Source organism: Notechis scutatus, chromosome Z (assembly GCF_049901735.1).
Source record: "Notechis scutatus isolate UNSWTSFEM ecotype Mainland chromosome Z, rNotScu1.2, whole genome shotgun sequence".
In the NCBI taxonomy this organism is placed as follows: Eukaryota; Metazoa; Chordata; class Lepidosauria; order Squamata; family Elapidae; genus Notechis; species Notechis scutatus.
The window spans coordinates 131,390,417-131,409,500 of NC_142025.1; the positions used below are offsets into that span (position 1 = coordinate 131,390,417).

Genomic DNA, 19,084 nt, shown 5'->3' on the forward strand with positions numbered 1-19,084 from the left:
AGCGCACCAGAAACAGAGAACATCAATCAACAAAACGTCATCATGGGCTAAAACTGGACTGCAAACGCTGATTTGCTACTTTGTACCCTCTAAACTGACCTTATGCACTGTAATTGGATGCAACTATGTGCCCACTAATATTTCTGCTCATGTAACATAATGATTGGATAGAATTCACCGCTTATGACGTATCACTATGTGTTTTTAATAAAAGAGCTTCCGAACTTGTGATCGGGCAACTCACCCAAGATAGAACCTGCGTTGGTGTCTTTCTTGATGCATTCGACCACCCAGTGAGAAGCCTTCCTAATGCGGAGCAAAGCCGCAAAGTGGAGGCAGCTGAGCATCTTGCTCCAGCCCTCAAGCACCTCCCCCATTTAATAGTTGCAGTCAGAAACCTTGGTGCCCAGTTGGGGAGGGAGGAAAGTGGCCTGCAGATCCCGCAGCTGAATAACACTGCACTGCAAGCAGGAAATGCCAGAGCAGATAGGGAACCTTCTGTTCTTAACTGCAAAACCACAGCTCTGAGAAAGACTGATGGACACCAGGAATGGGGTCTCAGACAGTCAGGACCAGGTGGTTAACCCAACACAGTGGGTGGGACAAAGAAGCAATAGTAACCTCACCCTCATCTCACAGCAGCACAGAGAGCGCACAGTGAGGGAGGTATAAGGATCTGGTGAGACAGTCGCTGCTGAAGACCCAGGCTGGCAGGGAGCAGTGGGGGGGAGAAAAGATGAAAGGGGACCCCTGCCAATTCCTGACTCCTGTGCACCCTTGACGGCTGATGGCAGCGGTGTTGGCAGAGTCCCTTAGAAGTACTAAAAGGGAGATGAGGGGAGAGGAGTAAATTTGTGCGTGGAGCTGGTCAGTTCTATTTGAGGCAGCGCCAAAGTAGGTGGAACCAATGTAGCCACCCCGCATTGAGCGCTGGACGTTCTGCTCAAACAGGCGCCTGTTGTTCTGGAGGACTTCAGCAGCCTCTTTGTTCAAGGGGTCTTCAGGGTTTGGCTCCTAGAGAGGGAAAAGAACACCATTAAATGCCAGGGTCTTGTGGCAGTTTAAGGATGAGGACCTTGGATCCTTGGATGAGGACAAGGAGTCCATTTTAATCAGGCTGTAAGAATAAGTGACAGCACCTTACTCCTATCTTAGATTCTTTACTTATCCCCTAAAAAGTCAGTTTTCACCGACTATAATTTTACCCTGTATTTGCCAACTAGCATAGGCACTACTCTAAAATGAGGGACCCTTCCTAAGTTATTAGGCTGTAAAAGTGAGGGCAAGAGAATTGTACATTGAGACTTGCAAGACTGATGTCGGTCTCACCTGGTGTCACCAGATAAGCTAATTCTACTTTATTGTAAAAGTACATTAAAAGAATCTTGCAAGTCTCAAAGGATATTTTCCAACTGTCACCTTTACAGTCTGATAATTTAGAGAGGGCCCACCCAGAGCCTTTTGCTCCCCCCTCTGTATGCAGCTGTGGCTGATGCTTTCTCTTTTCTGCTTGTTCTCTAGACAGCTTCTCTTCATCCACATATTATTTATTATACCAATCAACTCAAAACTGTTAAGATGAACCAGACCCCAAAATATGGAAGTTACCTTTGTGATGAAATGGAATTGCTTTTTGGAAGATAATCTTTCTTTTTGTCAATAGATTAAAAAGAGTGTTGGACTTACCTGACATGCTTCTTCTCAGTGGGCTGAAGGATAATCCAATTGTGTGGGTGTCGACTCCTCTTCAACTTGGAGGCTGAGTCAATCAGATTCCTGGTCATGCCTCCTCCTCCTGAGCATGCCCAGTCTTGATGAAGACGTGTTGATTAACTTGAATAGTATTGGTGCTGGTGATGACTTCCCCTGGACTCTAGACTAGACAGTTGCCAGGGTGGGATTGGATTATTCTTCAGCCCACTGAGAAGAAGCGTGTCAGGTAAGACCAACACTCTTTCTCCAGTGTGCTGGAAGGATAATCCAATTGTGTGGGACATACCAAAGCTGGCTGTCCTAAGGGTGGGAAGTGGTCTGGTCTTGAGTCCCCAATTCTGAATGCACTTTTTGTAGAACCCTTCTGCTGAAGGCCACATCAGCCGAGGCGAATATGTCCAACTTATAGTGTCTTACGAATGGGGATGGAGAAGACCACATTGCTGCCCTACAAATGTCCTCAATAGAGGCCTGTGTATTCCACACAGCCATCGTGGCCATGCTTCTGGTTGAATGAGCTGTTACCCGTTTGGGTAATGGTAGAGCCGGAGTCTCGTAAGCCTTGGCTATACAAGATCGTATCCACCAGCCTATGGTTGAAGGTGTGATTTTGTTACCCAACGTGTTCTGTTGGAATGACATGAACAGTGATTCCGTTTTCCTGATAGAGGCTGTCCTCTTCAGGTAAATGCAGATAGCTCTCCTGACATCTAGGGAATGCCATTTTTTCTCTAGGTTGTGATTTGGCTTTGGGAAAAATCTGGTAGGATAATTTCCTGCGCCCTGTGAAATGATGAATTTACCTTCAGAAGGAAGGTGGGGTCCAGCCTTAGAATCACCCTATCTGAGTGAATTATTCAAAGGTCCTCCCTCATGGAGAGGGCTGCTAACTCCGATATTCTTCTTTTGGCTACAAGGAATGCTACCTTCCAGGTAAGGAATCGTAGGCTGGTTGATCGTAACGGTTTGAATTATTCTGTCGTGAGCGCCCTCAATACTTTAGGTAGATCCCAAGTGGGATATCTGTGTATCACTGGGGGCTTTAGGTTAGTTAAACCTCTAATAAAGCTGTGCACCAGAAGATGTAAGGCAAGGGATTCTAACTTCCCACAGCCTTACATGGATGCCAGAGCCACCACTTGCTCATGCGTAAGGTGTTGGGGGACAGGCCCTTGTCAAGCCCCCTGTAGAAACTCTAGGATTTGGGTCACTGACATGTCGGTTGGATCAATATGTTCTCTGGAGCACCAGCTGCAGAAGGATGCCTAAGTGGCATCGTAGATTCTGCTAGTTGAAGACCTTCTAGAGGCTTGTAGCGTTTGTATGACTTTACTGGAGCACTTATGCTGTCTTAGAGCTGATCGTTCAAGTGCCAAACTGTTAGCTGAAACCATTGCGGATCTGGATGAAGCAAGGCTCCCTGACTCAGAGCTATTCTGTCTTGAGGGATCCTCCATGGTCTGGTTATTGAGAGGCTGACCAGATCCATGTACCACAGGTGTCTTGGCCGGTGTGGTGCCAGGAAAAGTATCTCCGCCCTCTCCTCTATCAGTTTCTCTATAACTGTTAGGATTAGTGGAAGTGGGGGAAAGGCGTATAGCAGCCCCCAGGGCCATGGAATGCGGAGAGTATTGACTCCCTCCGCCCCTGCTGTTGGGAATCTAAAATAGAATCTTGGTAACTGGGCATTTGATGGAGAAGTGAAGAGGTCCAGGATCAGACTTCCGAACCTCCCTGACAGCTCCCTGAACAGGTCTGGATGTAGTCACCACTCTGAGTGCTTGACCGTGGTCCTGCTTAGCCAGTCCGCCTATACATTCGTCTTCCCCGAGATGTGTTCTGCTCTGATGGAGAGCAGGTGTCTCTCTGCCCAGAGTCCTAATTGTCTCGCCTCCTGCATGAGTACTCTGACGGTTGATGTGTGCCTTGGTGGTCACACTGTCCATTAGGATGAGTATGTGGTGTCCCAAAATTCTGTCCTGGAATCTCTTTAGGGCTAGATGGGCTGCCTTGAGTTCTATCCAGTTGATGTTGTTTCTGAGGTCTGATTCTGACCACTGTCCTTGTGCTATCTGGGACTGGAAGTGGGTGCCCCAGGAACAGACTGGCATCTGTGGTGATGGATAGGTGCCTTGGTTCCTTGAATGCACAGCCCCTGCTTATGGCTCATGTTCTCCACCAGTGGAGAGTTTGTAGTACCTTTGGTGGAACCTGCACCTTGAGTTTCGAGTTGCTCCTGCCTGACCTCTGGTATGGCAAAAGAAACCACTGTAGCGGTCTTGCGTGAAGCCGTGCCCACGGTACAATTGTTATGCAGGACATCATCTTCCCCAGGAGTTGTGATAGTAGGTCCAGCATCACTGACTGGGCTGACTGAATTTGGGCCGCCAGTACTTTGATACTGGCCTGTCGTTCTTGTGACAAGTAGACCTCGCATGACCTGGTATCTATGATTGCTCCCAGGTGTAGTAGTCAATTTGTTGGGAACAGATGAGTCTTGTTGAAATTCACCGAGAACCCGTGTTCCTGCAGGGTCCTGATGGTGATCTGTAGGTCCTCTGCTGCTCTGTCTGGTGAAAAGGACTGTATCAGGATGTCGTCCAGATAACATTGGACGCGCACCAGAATCGCTCTGAGGTGTGCCGCCACTGCTGCAAGCACCTTGGTGAAAGTTCTGGGAGCTATTGATAGGCCAAAGGGCAGGGCCTTGTATTAGAAATGCCGGCCAGCGTACTGAAAACACAGAAATTTTCGATGAGCCGTTAGAATAGGAATGTGTAGGTAAGCCTCCGTAAGGTCTATGGAGGTCAGGAAGTCACCTTCCCAAATGCTCCCCAGTATCGACTGAAGGGATTGCATTTTGAATTTCTTGTATATAAAATAGTTGTTCAGTCTTTTTAGGTCCAGAATTGCCCTCCATCCCCCCGAAGTCTTTGGAACTACAAACAGGATGGAGTAGAACCCCTGTCTTTGCTTGTCTTGCGGGACCAGTTGGATGGCTTTGATGTCCAGTAGGTGTTGCACTGCTGCCTCCATGAGACTTCTCTTTGCCTTGTCCCTTGAAATCTGACAACTTATGAAGAAGTTCGGGGGCGTGGAGAGAAATTCGAGGGAGAGACCTAGTCTCACCCTGTTTAGGACCCAGGTGTCTGTTGTTGTTTCCCATTGACCGGCAAACAGACTTAGACAGCTGCCAATGGGAGGGTTTATCTTTCCGCCATTTGGCGCGACGGAAGGGGCAGCTGCTTGTGACTCTGAATGGTCTCTTGTTTTGGTCCTGTTGGCCATATCTATCCTTGAAGCCAGGTCTGTCCAGTTGTCTGTTCCTGTGTGTGTATGCCCTGTGGGACTGCTGGACGCCGAATCCGGCATCTGTGAGCCAAAAGGAAGCCCTGCAAAAATATGGAGATTGGTGGTGGTCTGATTTTCTGAACCCCGAAGGTATAACCTTCTTCTTGTCCCTATTCTCTACTAACACAGACTCTATGGCCTCTCCAAATAATTTGCCACCGTTGTAAGGGGCAGAAGCTAGCTCCCACTTGGACTCCATGTTCCCCTGCCAATGACAAAGCCACAGTATTCAACGGGCCCCTACATGGGTGGCCATAGCCTTAAAGGCGAACCTTGTGGCATACGTGGTGGCATCTGCTGAGAATTCCACAGCAGCAATCACTTTGTTGAAATCTTGCTGGGTGCGGACATCTCCTGGGGGAACCTTCTCTCGCATTTGGCATAGCCAAACAAGTGTGTCCCTGTTGAAGAAAGATGCAGCCATGGAATATTTTATTGCCCAGGCTGAAGCCTCATGTGTCTTACGGAGTGTCATTTCTGCCTTCCTATCTTCTGCTTTCAAGGAATCCTCCCCATCATCAGCTAATATAGATGAGGAAGTTAAAGCAGCCACCGGCTCATCTATCATTGGAGACTGGAGCTCCTCAGCAAGGAGCAAGCCATATTAAAAAATCTCTTCTCAAACCAGTGAACACCACTGGTTTTTGCCATTGACCTCGAATTACATTTCAAAATAAATCATTTGAGGGGATCTCCTTGGTCTCCTTAGTAGGCTTTGGGAATAGAAATTGCCCTGGGTCCGACAGTTTTGTATTTGATTCCATTGTGGCCAGTTCAGCTCCCAGATTTGTTGCTGCTTTGGCATTAAACAGCAAGGAACTGAAAAGGGCTGGTTGAAAAAGGCCAGCAAAAGCCGGGGCTTCAGGGTTCCTCCTCTCATCTTGTGAAAGATCTGAATCTCTTTGATCCTTATCTCCTAAGACAGAAGCCTCACTTTGTGTGGAGAAGAAATTTGACTGTGCCTTTGGGGGCCTTCCAGCTCCCCTTGTTGTTGTGGTGCCCTGAACTGGTCCTGACTACCAGATTGTCAAGCCCGGTATTGACATATGTGTAGCCATTTTAGTTAGGCTTAGTATATACTCTTTTTCTTACTTTCTCTTTGGCAGTCGTGGGGGAATGGTTTCGGGCTTGCCACATTCCTAAGGGAGTGGAGATAGAGAGAGTTGTTTAGGCTAGGTGATCATTCTTCCCGTGGGAACCCGAGCTGCCCGTGCCTAGGCACTGGAGGTGGAGGTTTATGACATCAAGCAACGTTGAATTACTTCTATTAGAGAATGTGACTTTTGGGGGGCTGTTTCTAACTTCTAATATGTGGGGTAACTCCAGGTTGTGTCAGATCCGGAATTACCATGGACTTTGCCAATTTGATGCTTTCCTAAATAAAAGAAATTGTCTTGGAAGATGGACTTTGTGCTTTTCTTTTTAAAATGGATTTCATCACTTGGAAACCTGACACAGGTATTGCCTGTGACAGTGTGGCTATCTGGTGCCACTGCAGCTGGCCAGTATTGATGGCCTGTGATAAGGTTGAGATCAGAAACTTCATCTGATCCATAAGTTCCAGATCTTGATTCTCTCTTGTGTGTAACCCTGCTACTGTGGGAATAAATATTGCCTCTGGCAACACTTTCATTCTCTTTGCCATCGGTTCACAATGGCTACCTGATTGCAAAGAAATCTCCTGTGCCACAGCAATATTATCATCATGTTCTAAACAAAGAGAAGGCTGGAGAAACTGCTCTCTGATGCCACCCAGTGGCCCCTCTTGACAACAAGGAATCTGCTGCTCCATTTCTATTGGCTGATTTACCTGCTTAGCAGGCCAAACACAGGAAATTTCAAGCTCCCTTTCTCCAGGGGAGCCCTCCCCCTTTCTTTGTTCAGCCTCCTTTTCCGCCCTGGCAATTATCTTGCTGATAGCCTTATGGCGCCTAAGGACATCCTCCTCCTCTATCTTGGTTATCCTCCTGGCGGAGATAGCTTTTGTCTTTTATCTTTTCTGCAGCTTCTCTAGCAAGAGATATGCATCCCTTGGAGCCCTTATCCTGATCTGGGGAGAGGTCATGGATCCCCTGAACATTCTTCCTTCTCCTAGTTCCATTCACATGGTCAGCCATGTTATCTTTTGCCCCTCTGATTAAGACAGACTCAGACACAAAGGCCGCCTGCTGCCACGGGTTTCTTTCCTCTCTTTCTTTCTAGATGAGGGAATAGAAGGGGAACTTACCAAATTTACAGACGATACTACGCTGGCAGGAATAGCTAACACCCAAGAAGATAAGCTCAAGATCCAGATGGATCTTGACAGACTAGAACACTGGGCCGTATCCAACAAAATGAAATTCAATGTAGAGAAAAGTAAAGTCCTACACTTAGGCAAGAAAAACCAAAAGTACACATATAGACTGGGTGAAACCAGGCTCAATAGCAGTAACTGTGAGAGGGTTCTTGGAGTCTTAGTGGACAACCAGCTAAATATGAGCCAGCAGTGTACAGCAGCAGCCAAAAAAGCTAATGCAATCCTAAATTGCATTAACAGAGGGATACAATCAAGATCAAGGGAAGTACTAATACCACTCTATAAAGCCTTAGTAAGACCACACCTAGAGTACTGCATCCAGTTCTGTTCATCACATTACAAAAAAGATGTTGAGACTCTAGAAAAAGTACAGAGAAGAGCAACCAGGATGATTAGGGGACTGGAGGCTAAAACATACAACGAACGGTTGCAGGAACTGGGCTTGGCTAGTCTAGTAAAGAGAAGGACCAGGGGAGACATGATAGCAGTCTTCTAATATTTGAGGGGCTGCCACAGAAAGGAAGGGGTCAAGCTATTTTCTAAAGCACCTGTAGGCCAGACAAGGAATAATGGATGGCAACTGAACAAGGAGAGATTTAACCTGGAAATAAGGAGAAACTTTCTGACACTGAGAACAATCAACCAATGGAACAGCTTGCCCTCGGAAGTTGTGGGAGCACCATCCTTGAGACTTTCAAGAAGAGATTGAACTGCCATTTGTCAGAAATGGTGTAGGGTCTCCCACTTGGGCGGGGGGTTGGACTAGATGACCTATAAGTCCCTTCCAACTCTGATTATCTGTTAAAATCTGTTAAATCTCTTCTGCCGCTGTAGCCGAAGCTGGCAGTAACTTTGGGGCTGTATAGGCTGCTGTTTGGACTAAGCCAGTGAGCTAGCCTCTAATACCTTGTGGGCTTCTTTTTTTTTTTTTTGAAACAAATTTTATTAATTTTTAAAGACAAACAAAACATAAACCTTGTGGCTATTCTGTCTCAGTATTTTTCCATAAGACAAATCCTGCTCAGCACGTATACCTCTCAGAGCAAAGTTCACTAAGCTGACAGGAAAAGAACTGACAGGAAGAAGCTAAAGTTGATAAGATTAACTTCACAGAGGTCTGTGTCAGATAAAAGAAAAACATGTTTATCAGTCAGAAAATTCGTTACTTGTATCATGTAGCCTGGACTCAAAGATAAAGTTTGTAACTTCTTTGTCTTTCTGTAATCCCTCACCCCCCTTCTTTGATTCAGCACAATAAAAGAGGACAGCGTAGAGCAAGCTGGCAGCCTGAACAATCCATCTGTCTCAGGCTCAACTGGGACAATTCCATCTGCCCCAGGCGATGCGCTGTCTCACCTAAAGATATCTTCGCCTTGTGTTCTTTTTCTTTTCGCTTTTGCAATCATTTTTAAACTTACCCTGGATAGGGTCCTGCTTTTGCCAAACTTCGCCTCTTGCGAGGGCTTCTCTGTATCTCACCCTTGCGAGGGTCCTGCTCTGAGAGGAATTCAGCAATCAACCAGAAGATCGAAACAACAGACCGGTCGCTCAACGCGACAGCTGGGGGCTTCGTCCGGGATCCCTTGATTTGTCCGGGATCTCTTCGACTTTCTGGTTCCAAGGTGTGACTTCTGGCTAGAGGTGCATCGCCTTCACTCCCATTGCTACGCACCTGGCATAGGTTTCGCACGAATCGTAAGTAATGGGCTCCTCACTTTCTCAAGTTTCGTCAGGGCACAGGGACGAACTTTATAGTCTAGTGAAGAAGGCTAATTCCTTTCAGAAAATTAATGGTACAACTGTGTACCCATTTCAAGAAATCTTTAAATAAATTTATAATTTATATTGAGGCACACTGTCCAGCCTATCCATCTGCTGGAACTCTTAGCCATTCTCAATGGGAAAAATTAGGAAAATATTTACATGAAGTTCCCAGAGCTCCCATGGATATACTTATCTCTTGGAGAACGATAATGGCTGCTATAACAATTGTTTATCCTTCTTCTAGTCTTCCTGAAACATCTTTTTTCTCCTGTTTCCTCTGATTCCCCTTCTTCTAATTTAAAAACTTCCAAGCCTCTTGCAGCTCATCTTGATACAAATTCTTCCTTACCACCTCCTTATCCTGACATTTCTTCCCCTCCTCCTTCCCTCTCCTTCTTCTCTTCCTGATTTTTCTCCTATGAAACCTGTGGGAGGAATTATAACTAATCTTCTGTCATCACCTCTATCTTTAGAAACAGAAAATCCTTCTGCTTATCCTATGACTATCATCCCTGAGCAGCAGGAGGCAATGTTCATACTAACATTGAATTTAAAGTTTTGAAAATATTAAAGATGCAGTTACAACTTATGGACTGCATTCTCTTTTACTAGGGGAATACTTGATTCTTTGGTTACAGCTAATACAGTTATGTTATTGTATGACTGGAAAATGCTTTTTTCTATGCTTATGACTCCAGCGCAATATGTTGTGTGGCAATCTGAATATGAAAAAGGTATTGAGGCTGAAATTGTGAGGGGTTTGCCTGCTGGAGTAACTGTAGATCATTTAATGGGGAAAGGTCAATTCTCCACTCTAGTACAACAACAAAATTCTCCCCGTCGTAGTTTTGCTATTATTCATATGTGTGCTATGAATGCTTTAAAGCGAGTGGATGATTCAGATTCACAGTCCACTCAAGCATTTTTAAAAATTATGCAAGGTCCTGATGAGCCTTATGCTTCATTCATCAGTCGGCTTCAAACAGCCTTAGATAGACAGATAGATAATTCTGTTGCTAAACAAGAATTACTTATAAAATTGGCTTTTTCTAATGCAAATCAGGATTGTCAAAAATTCTACAGCCAGTTGCTAATAAGCCAGGAGTGACTTTGGCTGAGTTTTTACAACTCTGTAGAATTGTAGGAACAACCACTATAAATGGATATGCTTGCTACTGCAATCACTGCTTCATTACCAAATTCTAATTCTGTTTCCACTTCTCCTCCTGATGCTTTTGCTGTAACACGCAATGGCAATTGTTTTAACTGTGGCAAGCCAGGACATTTTAAAAATCAATGTCGTATGCCAGGAGGTGGAGCTGTTCTTCGTGGCCAAACCAGAGGTCCATCTTCCTCATCTAAGCCAAAAACTATCTGTCCTCGCTGCAGGAAAGGCTATCATTGGGCTTCAAATTGTCATTCTAATCCTTCTCCTTCTCAGCCTTTGGGAAACTAATTGAGGGGTCTTCAGCTAGCCCCGCTACAAAGGCTGAATTACCTGTCACAACATTTCCTGTGGTATTGTTAGAGGATCTTGTGTATGATGATCCTGGTGCAGTTTTTACTCTTCCTTTAACTACAACGCTTTCAAACCTTTACCTCCTTCCACACCTGTCTTGCTTATTCCCAATTCTTCTCTTACAATAGAGGGTGTGGTTGCAGCTCCTTACTTATATGATTCTTCTGCTCTTAATAATCTTGCATTGGCTGCAATAGGAGATCGTTGCTTTACTTTAAAAAGGGGACAGTAGTGGCAACACTTATAATTTTGCCTCTTTTTGAACCACTTTCTTTGTTTGCATTACAGCAGCCTGTTCAAGCTTCAAAACCAACTCTTTCTGTTACACTCAATGGTCGAATTTTTGAAGGTCTGATTGACACCGTGCAGATGTTTCTGTTATTCGCTCTTCTGAATGGCCCTCTTCTTGGTCTCTCACAGAAGCTTCTTCAGTGCAGGGTGTAGGTGGAGCTCAAGCTGCTAAGGTCAGCTCTCATTGGCTTTCTGCTTCTACTGAGCATTCTACTTTAACTGCTTATCTTAAACCCTATATTCTTCCTCTACATTGTAATCTATGGGGACGTGACTTACTTTCTCAATTTCAGGCTTATATTCAGATACCATAGTTGTTCTATTAAAATGTCTATTTCTCCTTTATCTCTTACTCTTAAAACCTCTATTCCTGTTTGGGTGGATCAATGGCCTCTCACAAAAGAAAAATTGGAGGCTTTACATCTTCTTGTCCATCAACAGTTAATAGAAGGACATATTGAACCATCCACCAGTCCTTATAACACCCCAGTATTTGTAATTAAAAAGAAATCTGGCAAATGGCGTCTCCTTAATGATCTCAGAGCCATAAATTTAATTATTCAACCCATGGGGCCACTGCAGTGTGGTCTGCCTAATCCTAATTTGATCCCAGCTGGATTTGATCTCATAATAATAGATTTAAAGGACTGTTTCTTTTCTATACCTTTGGCACAAAAAGATAGGATCATCTTTGCATTTACAGTGCCAGAGCTTAACAATTCTAAACCCACATCTAGGTATCAATGGAAAGTTCTTCCACAAGGTATGCTTAATTCACCAACTATGTGTCAATTTTTTGTCAATGAGGCTCTGCATCCTTATAGATCTCAATTTCCAAATTTTCTTGTATATCATTACATGGATGATATCTTAATTGCTGCTGATGGGCCAAAGGGGACGGTTCAAAAACTTTCCCGATCCTCTTGACCACATTAGCAAAAGCAGGGTTACATATAGCACCTGAAAAATCCAGTCTCACTACCCAATGCAATATTTAGGTCACAAGGTTTTAGCTTCTACAGCATCTCCACAAATTCCTTCACTCACACTTCCACAGCCAACCACGCTGGTCCAATTACAGCAGTGGTTGGGGGTTATTAACTGGGCTAGACCATATCTTGCTCTAACCACACAGATGCTATCACCACTTTTTCAAGCACTAGTAGGATTGAAAAATCCTGCAGATAAGGTCTATCTTTCAGATCAGCATCTAGAAGCTTTAAAACAAGTAAACACAGCCCTAGCAACTCAATGGGTAAATCGTGCACTCACAGACACACCACCTTCTCTTGCTATTCTTTCCACTCATCAACTACTGACTGCAATAATTGTTCAAATATCAAATACAAAAAAATCTTCATATCTTGGAATGGTTACATCTACAACACACTCCAAAAACATCTATTTTTACTAGAGCAGCACAAATGGCTTCTCTTATAGAAAAAGGGCGTAAGAGAACCAAAGCCCTGATGGGAATGGATATTTTTACATTGTATATTCCTTTTAAGATCACTCAATGGGAACCTCTTTTTCAGACTTCCACAACACTGCAGGATGCGTTGGAAGATTGGTGTGGCCAAGTGTCGTGCCACCTTCCTTCTGATTCACGATTGCAGGTGTTGAGGACAGTTCCTTTTGTTTTACAATCACCTTTTGTCCAACAGCCATTGAAGGAAGGCTTAACTGTCTTTACTGATGGTTCAAAAAATATTGGAGCATGTACATGGTATGAAAATGCTCAATGGCATAAACGCTTAACTACTTCACAATCATCAGCACAACAAGCTGAATTAGCTGCTTTCTTATTGGCGTTGTCTCTTTTTTCACAACAATCTTTAAATGTAATATCTGATAGTATGTATGTTACTCAGATGGTTGCTCATATTTTTGATGCATATATTTCTCCTGTTACCCCTCCCTCTCTAATGAAACTTTTTTTACAGCTTCAGACACTGCTGAAAAAGCGAGAAAAACTTTTATTTGTAGCCCATATCAGAAGTCATCAGCAATTGCCTGGATTCCTAGCAGAAGGCAATCATATGGCAGATGAGGCTTGTAAAATTATGGCCTCCTCTCCCCTTCTCCAACAGCTTTCACCTGGGGAGAGTCATGATTATTTTCATCAAAACAGGAAAGCCCTAGTGCGACAATTTGGAATTACATATCAAGAAGCCACAGCAATAATTCAACAATGTCCAACATGTAGCTTGCAGGCCAAAGGTATCCCTGAAGGTGTTAATCCTAGGGGTACTCAAGCCTGTGATACATGGCAAATGGATGTAACTCATTATCCTCCCTTTGCTCCCCTGGAAATACATTCATGTATCAGTAGATACTTATTCAGGGTTTATTATAGCAACATTGCAAAGAGGAGAGGCTACAAAAAATGTTATTAATCACTGTATTCGATCATTCGTAACGTTGGGATGTCCAAAAATTCTCAAAACAGATAATGGTCCTGCTTATGTCAGTTCTCCCTTTGCTGAGTTTTGTCATAAGTGGGCCATCACTCATAAGTTTGGCTTACCCTTCAACAGCCAAGGTCAAGCGATTGTGGAGAGAACACACTTAACTTTGAAACAAGCCCTTGATCGGCATTTGGGGAAAAAAGGCTCAGGCCCCCCGAACCTCCCAACGTTGCAAAATATCTTAAATGTTTGTCTGTACACTCTTAACTTTCTCAATCTTACTGGCTCTCCTCCCTCCACAGCGGCTTCTCGCCACTTCACTAAGCCAGTAGTTCCCTCTTCCCGTCCTCTTGTTTATTTCAGACAGCTTCCAGATCCTGCGTGGAAAGGTCCTGCACAGCTCATCACCTGGGGAAAAGGTTACGCTGCTGTCCAACTTCCTGATCGAGTGCTTTGGGTTCCTGCTCGCTGTGTCAGACCTTACCATGGCAAACCTGACTCTAACCCTAATCTTTCTTCTGATATCAATACTTCCTGTCTTTTCTCAATTTAGGGCATCTCCTGATGCTATTTTTGCTTTCCTTACTGACACTGTTACTTTTATTTTTAAAGATAATCTTCTTTCTGCATGTAATTATGTTTTCCAACACAACAGTAGTTTTCTTTCTCCTACTTCTGACATAACTATTTACTATTACTATTCTCCTTGTTTAATATTTTTAACTATACATGTTACTCCACTTACTATAGGTTCTTATTCTTGCTTAGGATTTTTTCACAATCACACTTATTTCAATCACACTGTTCTATTGCTTTCCACTTCTTCAGTGGCATCTACTCCACTATCTTCTGTTTTACTTACGTTGCCATCTCAAGCTAATTCTGAGACAACTTTTCCTGGAGATAAACTACGATGGCATCTTCATTGCTGCTTTCCACCCTGTGATGTCACCAACTGCATTTGGCATCATTCATCTTCCTGGGTTCCTGATCGCTACAAACCACCTGTCGTGCGAAGTTGTCACCTCATCCATGATGACACTCATCGCAAGACTACAGCTCTCATTCGAGCTCGCCATCTTGGGTATCCTGCCTTCATCGCTGACAACTCCATCTCTAAGCAGTCTGCATCTCATGCTGTTCCAAGATTTGGCTATCATCGCACTCCTCGAAGTATACAATCATCTTCTACAAATGAACATCAACCTCAAACTTACACCTGGACTATCCTTGATTTTCAAGGAAAAATTTTAAACACCACCACTAACTATACTAGATGGCCATGGTTTCCTCAGCTTTTCATGGATTTTGCTGAAATGGGGACAGGAGTAGAAAAATTTGCAGACAAAAAACTACAAGCTGATAAATGGGACAAGCAAGGCTCCTGTTCTCCAGCACCTGCTGACAACTTTAGATTATATTTTTGTCCTGCTCATAGTACTGGTACTTCTCGCTCTGCCTCATGTGGGGTAGTTGACAGATATTGTAAAAATGGAGTTGTGTATCCACAGGTCATATCTGGTGGGAAGCACCTACCAAAATGACTATATTCATATTACCCGTGCTCAAGCACATCTTCCCTGCTCTCAATGGCCTTGTTGTGGACAGAGAATAAATCCACTCAGAATCACTTTTACTGCACAAGGAAAGACAATTGCAAAAAAAACAATGGATGGTTGGGTTCACTTGGGGAGGACGTCAGTGGGATGGTCAAGGAGATGAAGGGAATATTTTTACAATTCGTCTTTCTATATCTATGTCTCATTATGATGTTGGTCCCAATCCTAATTTTAAATCAACCTTTCTACAAAAACCCAATATTCAGGTTAATTCTTCTTACACATTGCTAGCAACTACACTTAATGATTCATCTAAAACTGATAGTTTGAATACACTTGACAATGAAGTTAACAATACTCAAAAAACAGTTAGCTTTCTCACATCTGTAATTGAATCAAAAGACCTTGTCAAAAAACCTTTGCTGAATGGTACTCTGACCAAGAGTCAGAGGAAGAAATAGACACTAATAACTCCTTTTCTCCCAAAGAAGTTTTGTTAACTATGCCAAGTCATGATTTGGGGGATGAGGACTTTTCCTCGTATGAGTTGGTTCTGCAAGGCATCAACAAACTGAAGGGTTTGTTGCCACCTTATGGGACTACTCGGGAGGAGAAAAGACTCTACCTAGAATCATGAGCACAAAAAAATAAAGAAAAGGAGGAATTGTGGCTATTCTGTCTCAGTATTTTTCCATAAGACAAATCCTGCTCAGCACGTATACCTCTCAGAGCAAAGTTCACTAAGCTGACAGGAAAAGAACTGACAGGAAGAAGCTAAAGTTGATAAGATTAACTTCACAGAGGTCTGTGTCAGATAAAAGAAAAACATGTTTATCAGTCAGAAAAGTTCGTACTTGTATCACGTAGCCTGGACTCAAAGATAAAGTTTGTAACTTCTTTGTCTTTCTGTAATCCCTCACCCCCCTTCTTTGATTCAGCACAATAAAAGAGGACAGCGTAGAGCAAGCTGGCAGCCTGAACAATCCATCTGTCTCAGGCTCAACTGGGACAATTCCATCTGCCCCAGGCGATGCGCTGTCTCACCTAAAGATATCTTCGCCTTGTGTTCTTTTTTCTTTTCGCTTTTGCAATCATTTTTAAACTCACCCTGGATAGGGTCCTGCTTTTGCCAAACTCGCCCTTGCGAGGGCTTCTCTGTATCTCACCCTTGCGAGGTCCCGTTCTGAGAGGAATTCAGCAATCAACCAGAAGATCGAAACAACAGACCGGTCGCTCAACGCGACACCTTGTAGACATTAAACCTCTTTCCCTTGTAAATTTTTACAAGGCAGATAATACAATATTTTATACAGTGTGATTTTAATATATCCCATTTCTACTTAAATATCTTTTAACACTCTCATTTCTTCTCTTTAAATTTAGTCATCCTATTCATATTTCCCTCTGTCTTGTTTGCAATTATTCAAACCTTACCTTGAGTAAAGCCACCGAGCTGGAACTGGAAGGTAATACCAATGGGCGGGGAGGAAATCAGCCCCAGGGTGGCTTGCTGGCGTTGGTGGGAAAGTCAGCCCCATATTCCAGAGCTGCAGTAGTCACAAGACTGGCCCTTTGGTCATCCCGGAGCAGCTCCTCCGGTCCATGGCAGGCCGGTGTACCGGGTGGAGGAACAGCTGCTCCAGAATGACCAAAGGACCAGTCTTGTGACTACTGAAGCTCTGGAATATGGGACTGAGCTTTCCCACCAACGTCAGCAAGCCACCATCAGTCAAAATTCGTATTAGTGGTCCACGGGATTTAAAATTATGAGTTTGGTGGTCCCTGATGTCCAAAAGGTTGGCGACCCCTGCTTTAAGGAGCTGTGGTGGCGCAGTGGTTAGAATGCAGTATTGCAGGCTAACTGCCCACAGCCAGGAGTTCAATCCTGAGTGGCTCAAGGTTGACTCAGCCTTCCATCTTTCCGAGGTTGGTAAAATAAGGACCCAGATTGCTGGGGGCAATATGCTGACCTTTGTAAACTGCTGTGATGACCCAGGGCGTGACACAAAAATAACAAAGTCACCAAGTAGAATAAATTCCCTTTAAAGCCTCCAACTTGGCCCCAATGTCCAATTATCCTCAGCTGGACATCAAATTCTTCAAAAAACAGTCTACGAAGGGCAGAAATGCAGTCCGAACCCAAAGAAAAGATAATTAGAAATAAAAAAACTAACACAAACCACACTGAAGTAATTAACATGGCAGGCCAGGATGATAAACTGCAGACTTTCAAAGCATAATGCATCACCCACAGTTGGGAGGATGCCAAAACCCAGATAAGCCTCGACCAAGATAATGCACGCTTTGCTTCCAGCAAGGAGCCGTGTGCAAACGCCCCACTTATATCCTGTTCTCTCAGGTGCAATTAATGAAAGGGATCAGGGCCTTCACCTCTTGTAAGCCATGTTGCTCCTTTCTCCGTTCCTCCCTGTGTGCCCTAGGATGAAGAGGGGATGGCCCTGGGTAAATAACAGATAATCAGAGTTGGAAGGGACCTTATAGGTCATCTAGTCCAACCCCCCGCCCAAGTGGGAGACCCTACACCATTTCTGACAAATGGCAGTCCAATCTCTTCTTGAAAGTCTCAAGGGATGGCGCTCCCACAACTTCCGAGGGCAAGGTGTCCCATTGGTTGATTGTTCTCAGTGTCAGAAAGTTTCTCCTTTTTTCCACGTTAAATCTCTCCTTGTTCAGTTTCCATCCATTATTCCTTGTCTGGCCTACAGACGCTTTAGAAAATAGCTTGACCCCTTCCTTTCTGTGGCAGCCCCTCAAATATTAGAAGACTGCTATCATGTCTCCCCTGGTCCTTCTCTTTACTAGACTAGCCAAGCCCAGTTCCCGTAACCGTTCTTCATATGTTTTAGTCTCCAGTCCCCTAATCATCCTGGTTGCTCTTCTCTATACTTTTCTCTATACTTTTTCTAGAGTCTCAACATCTTTTTTAACTTTCTCCAGTGTGCTGGAAGGATAATCCAATTGTGTGGGTGTAGACTCCTCTTCCGCTTGTAGGCAGAGTCAATCAGATTCCTGGTCATGCCTCCTCCTCCTAAGCATGCCCAGTTTTGACTCAGCCTTCAAGCGAAGGAGACACATGGGAGAGGTGCTGGTGATCAAAGAGTTAAGGCTTCCGTGAATTCTTCAAAACTGTAAGACCAGCTCCGCATGTAGCCATTCAAATGCGAAAGGCTATTGTTTCTGAGTTGTTGGAGCTGCATCAGGGCAGCTCATTTACTGTTTTTTTGGGGGGTGAACTCCTACAGGGACACAGGATTAAATTAAGAGCAGTGGGAGCCCCCATTTTTTTTCTAGTAGCCTGAAGCTGCGGCAAGCTTTAAAGACAGCTGGAGGCTTCGTGCCTTCCGAAAAGCAGGACGGCTGATTGAAGCCTGTTTAAAGGGTCTTGGAGAAAAATTCCTTGTGGAAAGCCTAAAACACTTCCTGGACTCTATTAAAGCTCATATAAAGAAGCCCACAAGGTATTAGAGGCTAGCTCACTGGCTTAGTCCAAACAGCAGCCTATACAGCCCCAAAGTTACTGCCAGCTTCAGCTACAGCGGCAGAAGAGATTTAACAGATTTTAACAGATAATCAGAGTTGGAAGGGACTTATAGGTCATCTAGTCCAACCCCCCACCCAAGTGGGAGACCCTACACCATTTCTGACAAATGGCAGTTCAATCTCTTCTTGAAAGTCTCAAGGATGGTGCTCCCACAACTTCCGAGGGCAAGCTGTTCCATTGGTTGATTGTTCTCAGTGTCAGAAAGTTTCTCCTTATTTCCAGGTTAAATCTCTCCTTGTTCAGTTGCCATCCATTATTCCTTGTCTGGCCTACAGGTGCTTTAGAAAATAGCTTGACCCCTTCCTTTCTGTGGCAGCCCCTCAAATATTAGAAGACTGCTATCATGTCTCCCCTGGTCCTTCTCTTTACTAGACTAGCCAAGCCCAGTTCCTGCAACCGTTCGTTGTATGTTTTAGCCTCCAGTCCCCTAATCATCCTGGTTGCTCTTCTCTGTACTTTTCTAGAGTCTCAACATCTTTTTTTGTAATGTGATGAACAGAACTGGATGCAGTACTCTAGGTGTGGTCTTACTAAGGCTTTATAGAGTGGTATTAGTACTTCCCTTGATCTTGATTGTATCCCTCTGTTAATGCAATTTAGGATTGCATTAGCTTTTTT

General features: G+C 44.1%; 1 protein-coding gene and 1 pseudogene across 1 annotated transcript in view; both read right to left on the reverse strand.

Moving 5' to 3' along the window:
- Positions 1–330: 330 nt before the first annotated feature.
- LOC113427456 (NEDD8-conjugating enzyme Ubc12-like) overlaps positions 331–19,084 on the reverse strand; it is a 57,848-nt gene continuing 39,094 nt past the window's right edge. Inside the window, exon 6 of the mRNA XM_087947831.1 lies at positions 331–1,014. Coding sequence (XP_087803957.1) covers positions 634–1,014 — 381 coding nt within the window. The 3' untranslated portion in view covers positions 331–633. The remainder of the gene's footprint in view (positions 1,015–19,084) is intronic.
- LOC148129295 (uncharacterized) lies at positions 1,021–6,201 on the reverse strand (annotated as a pseudogene).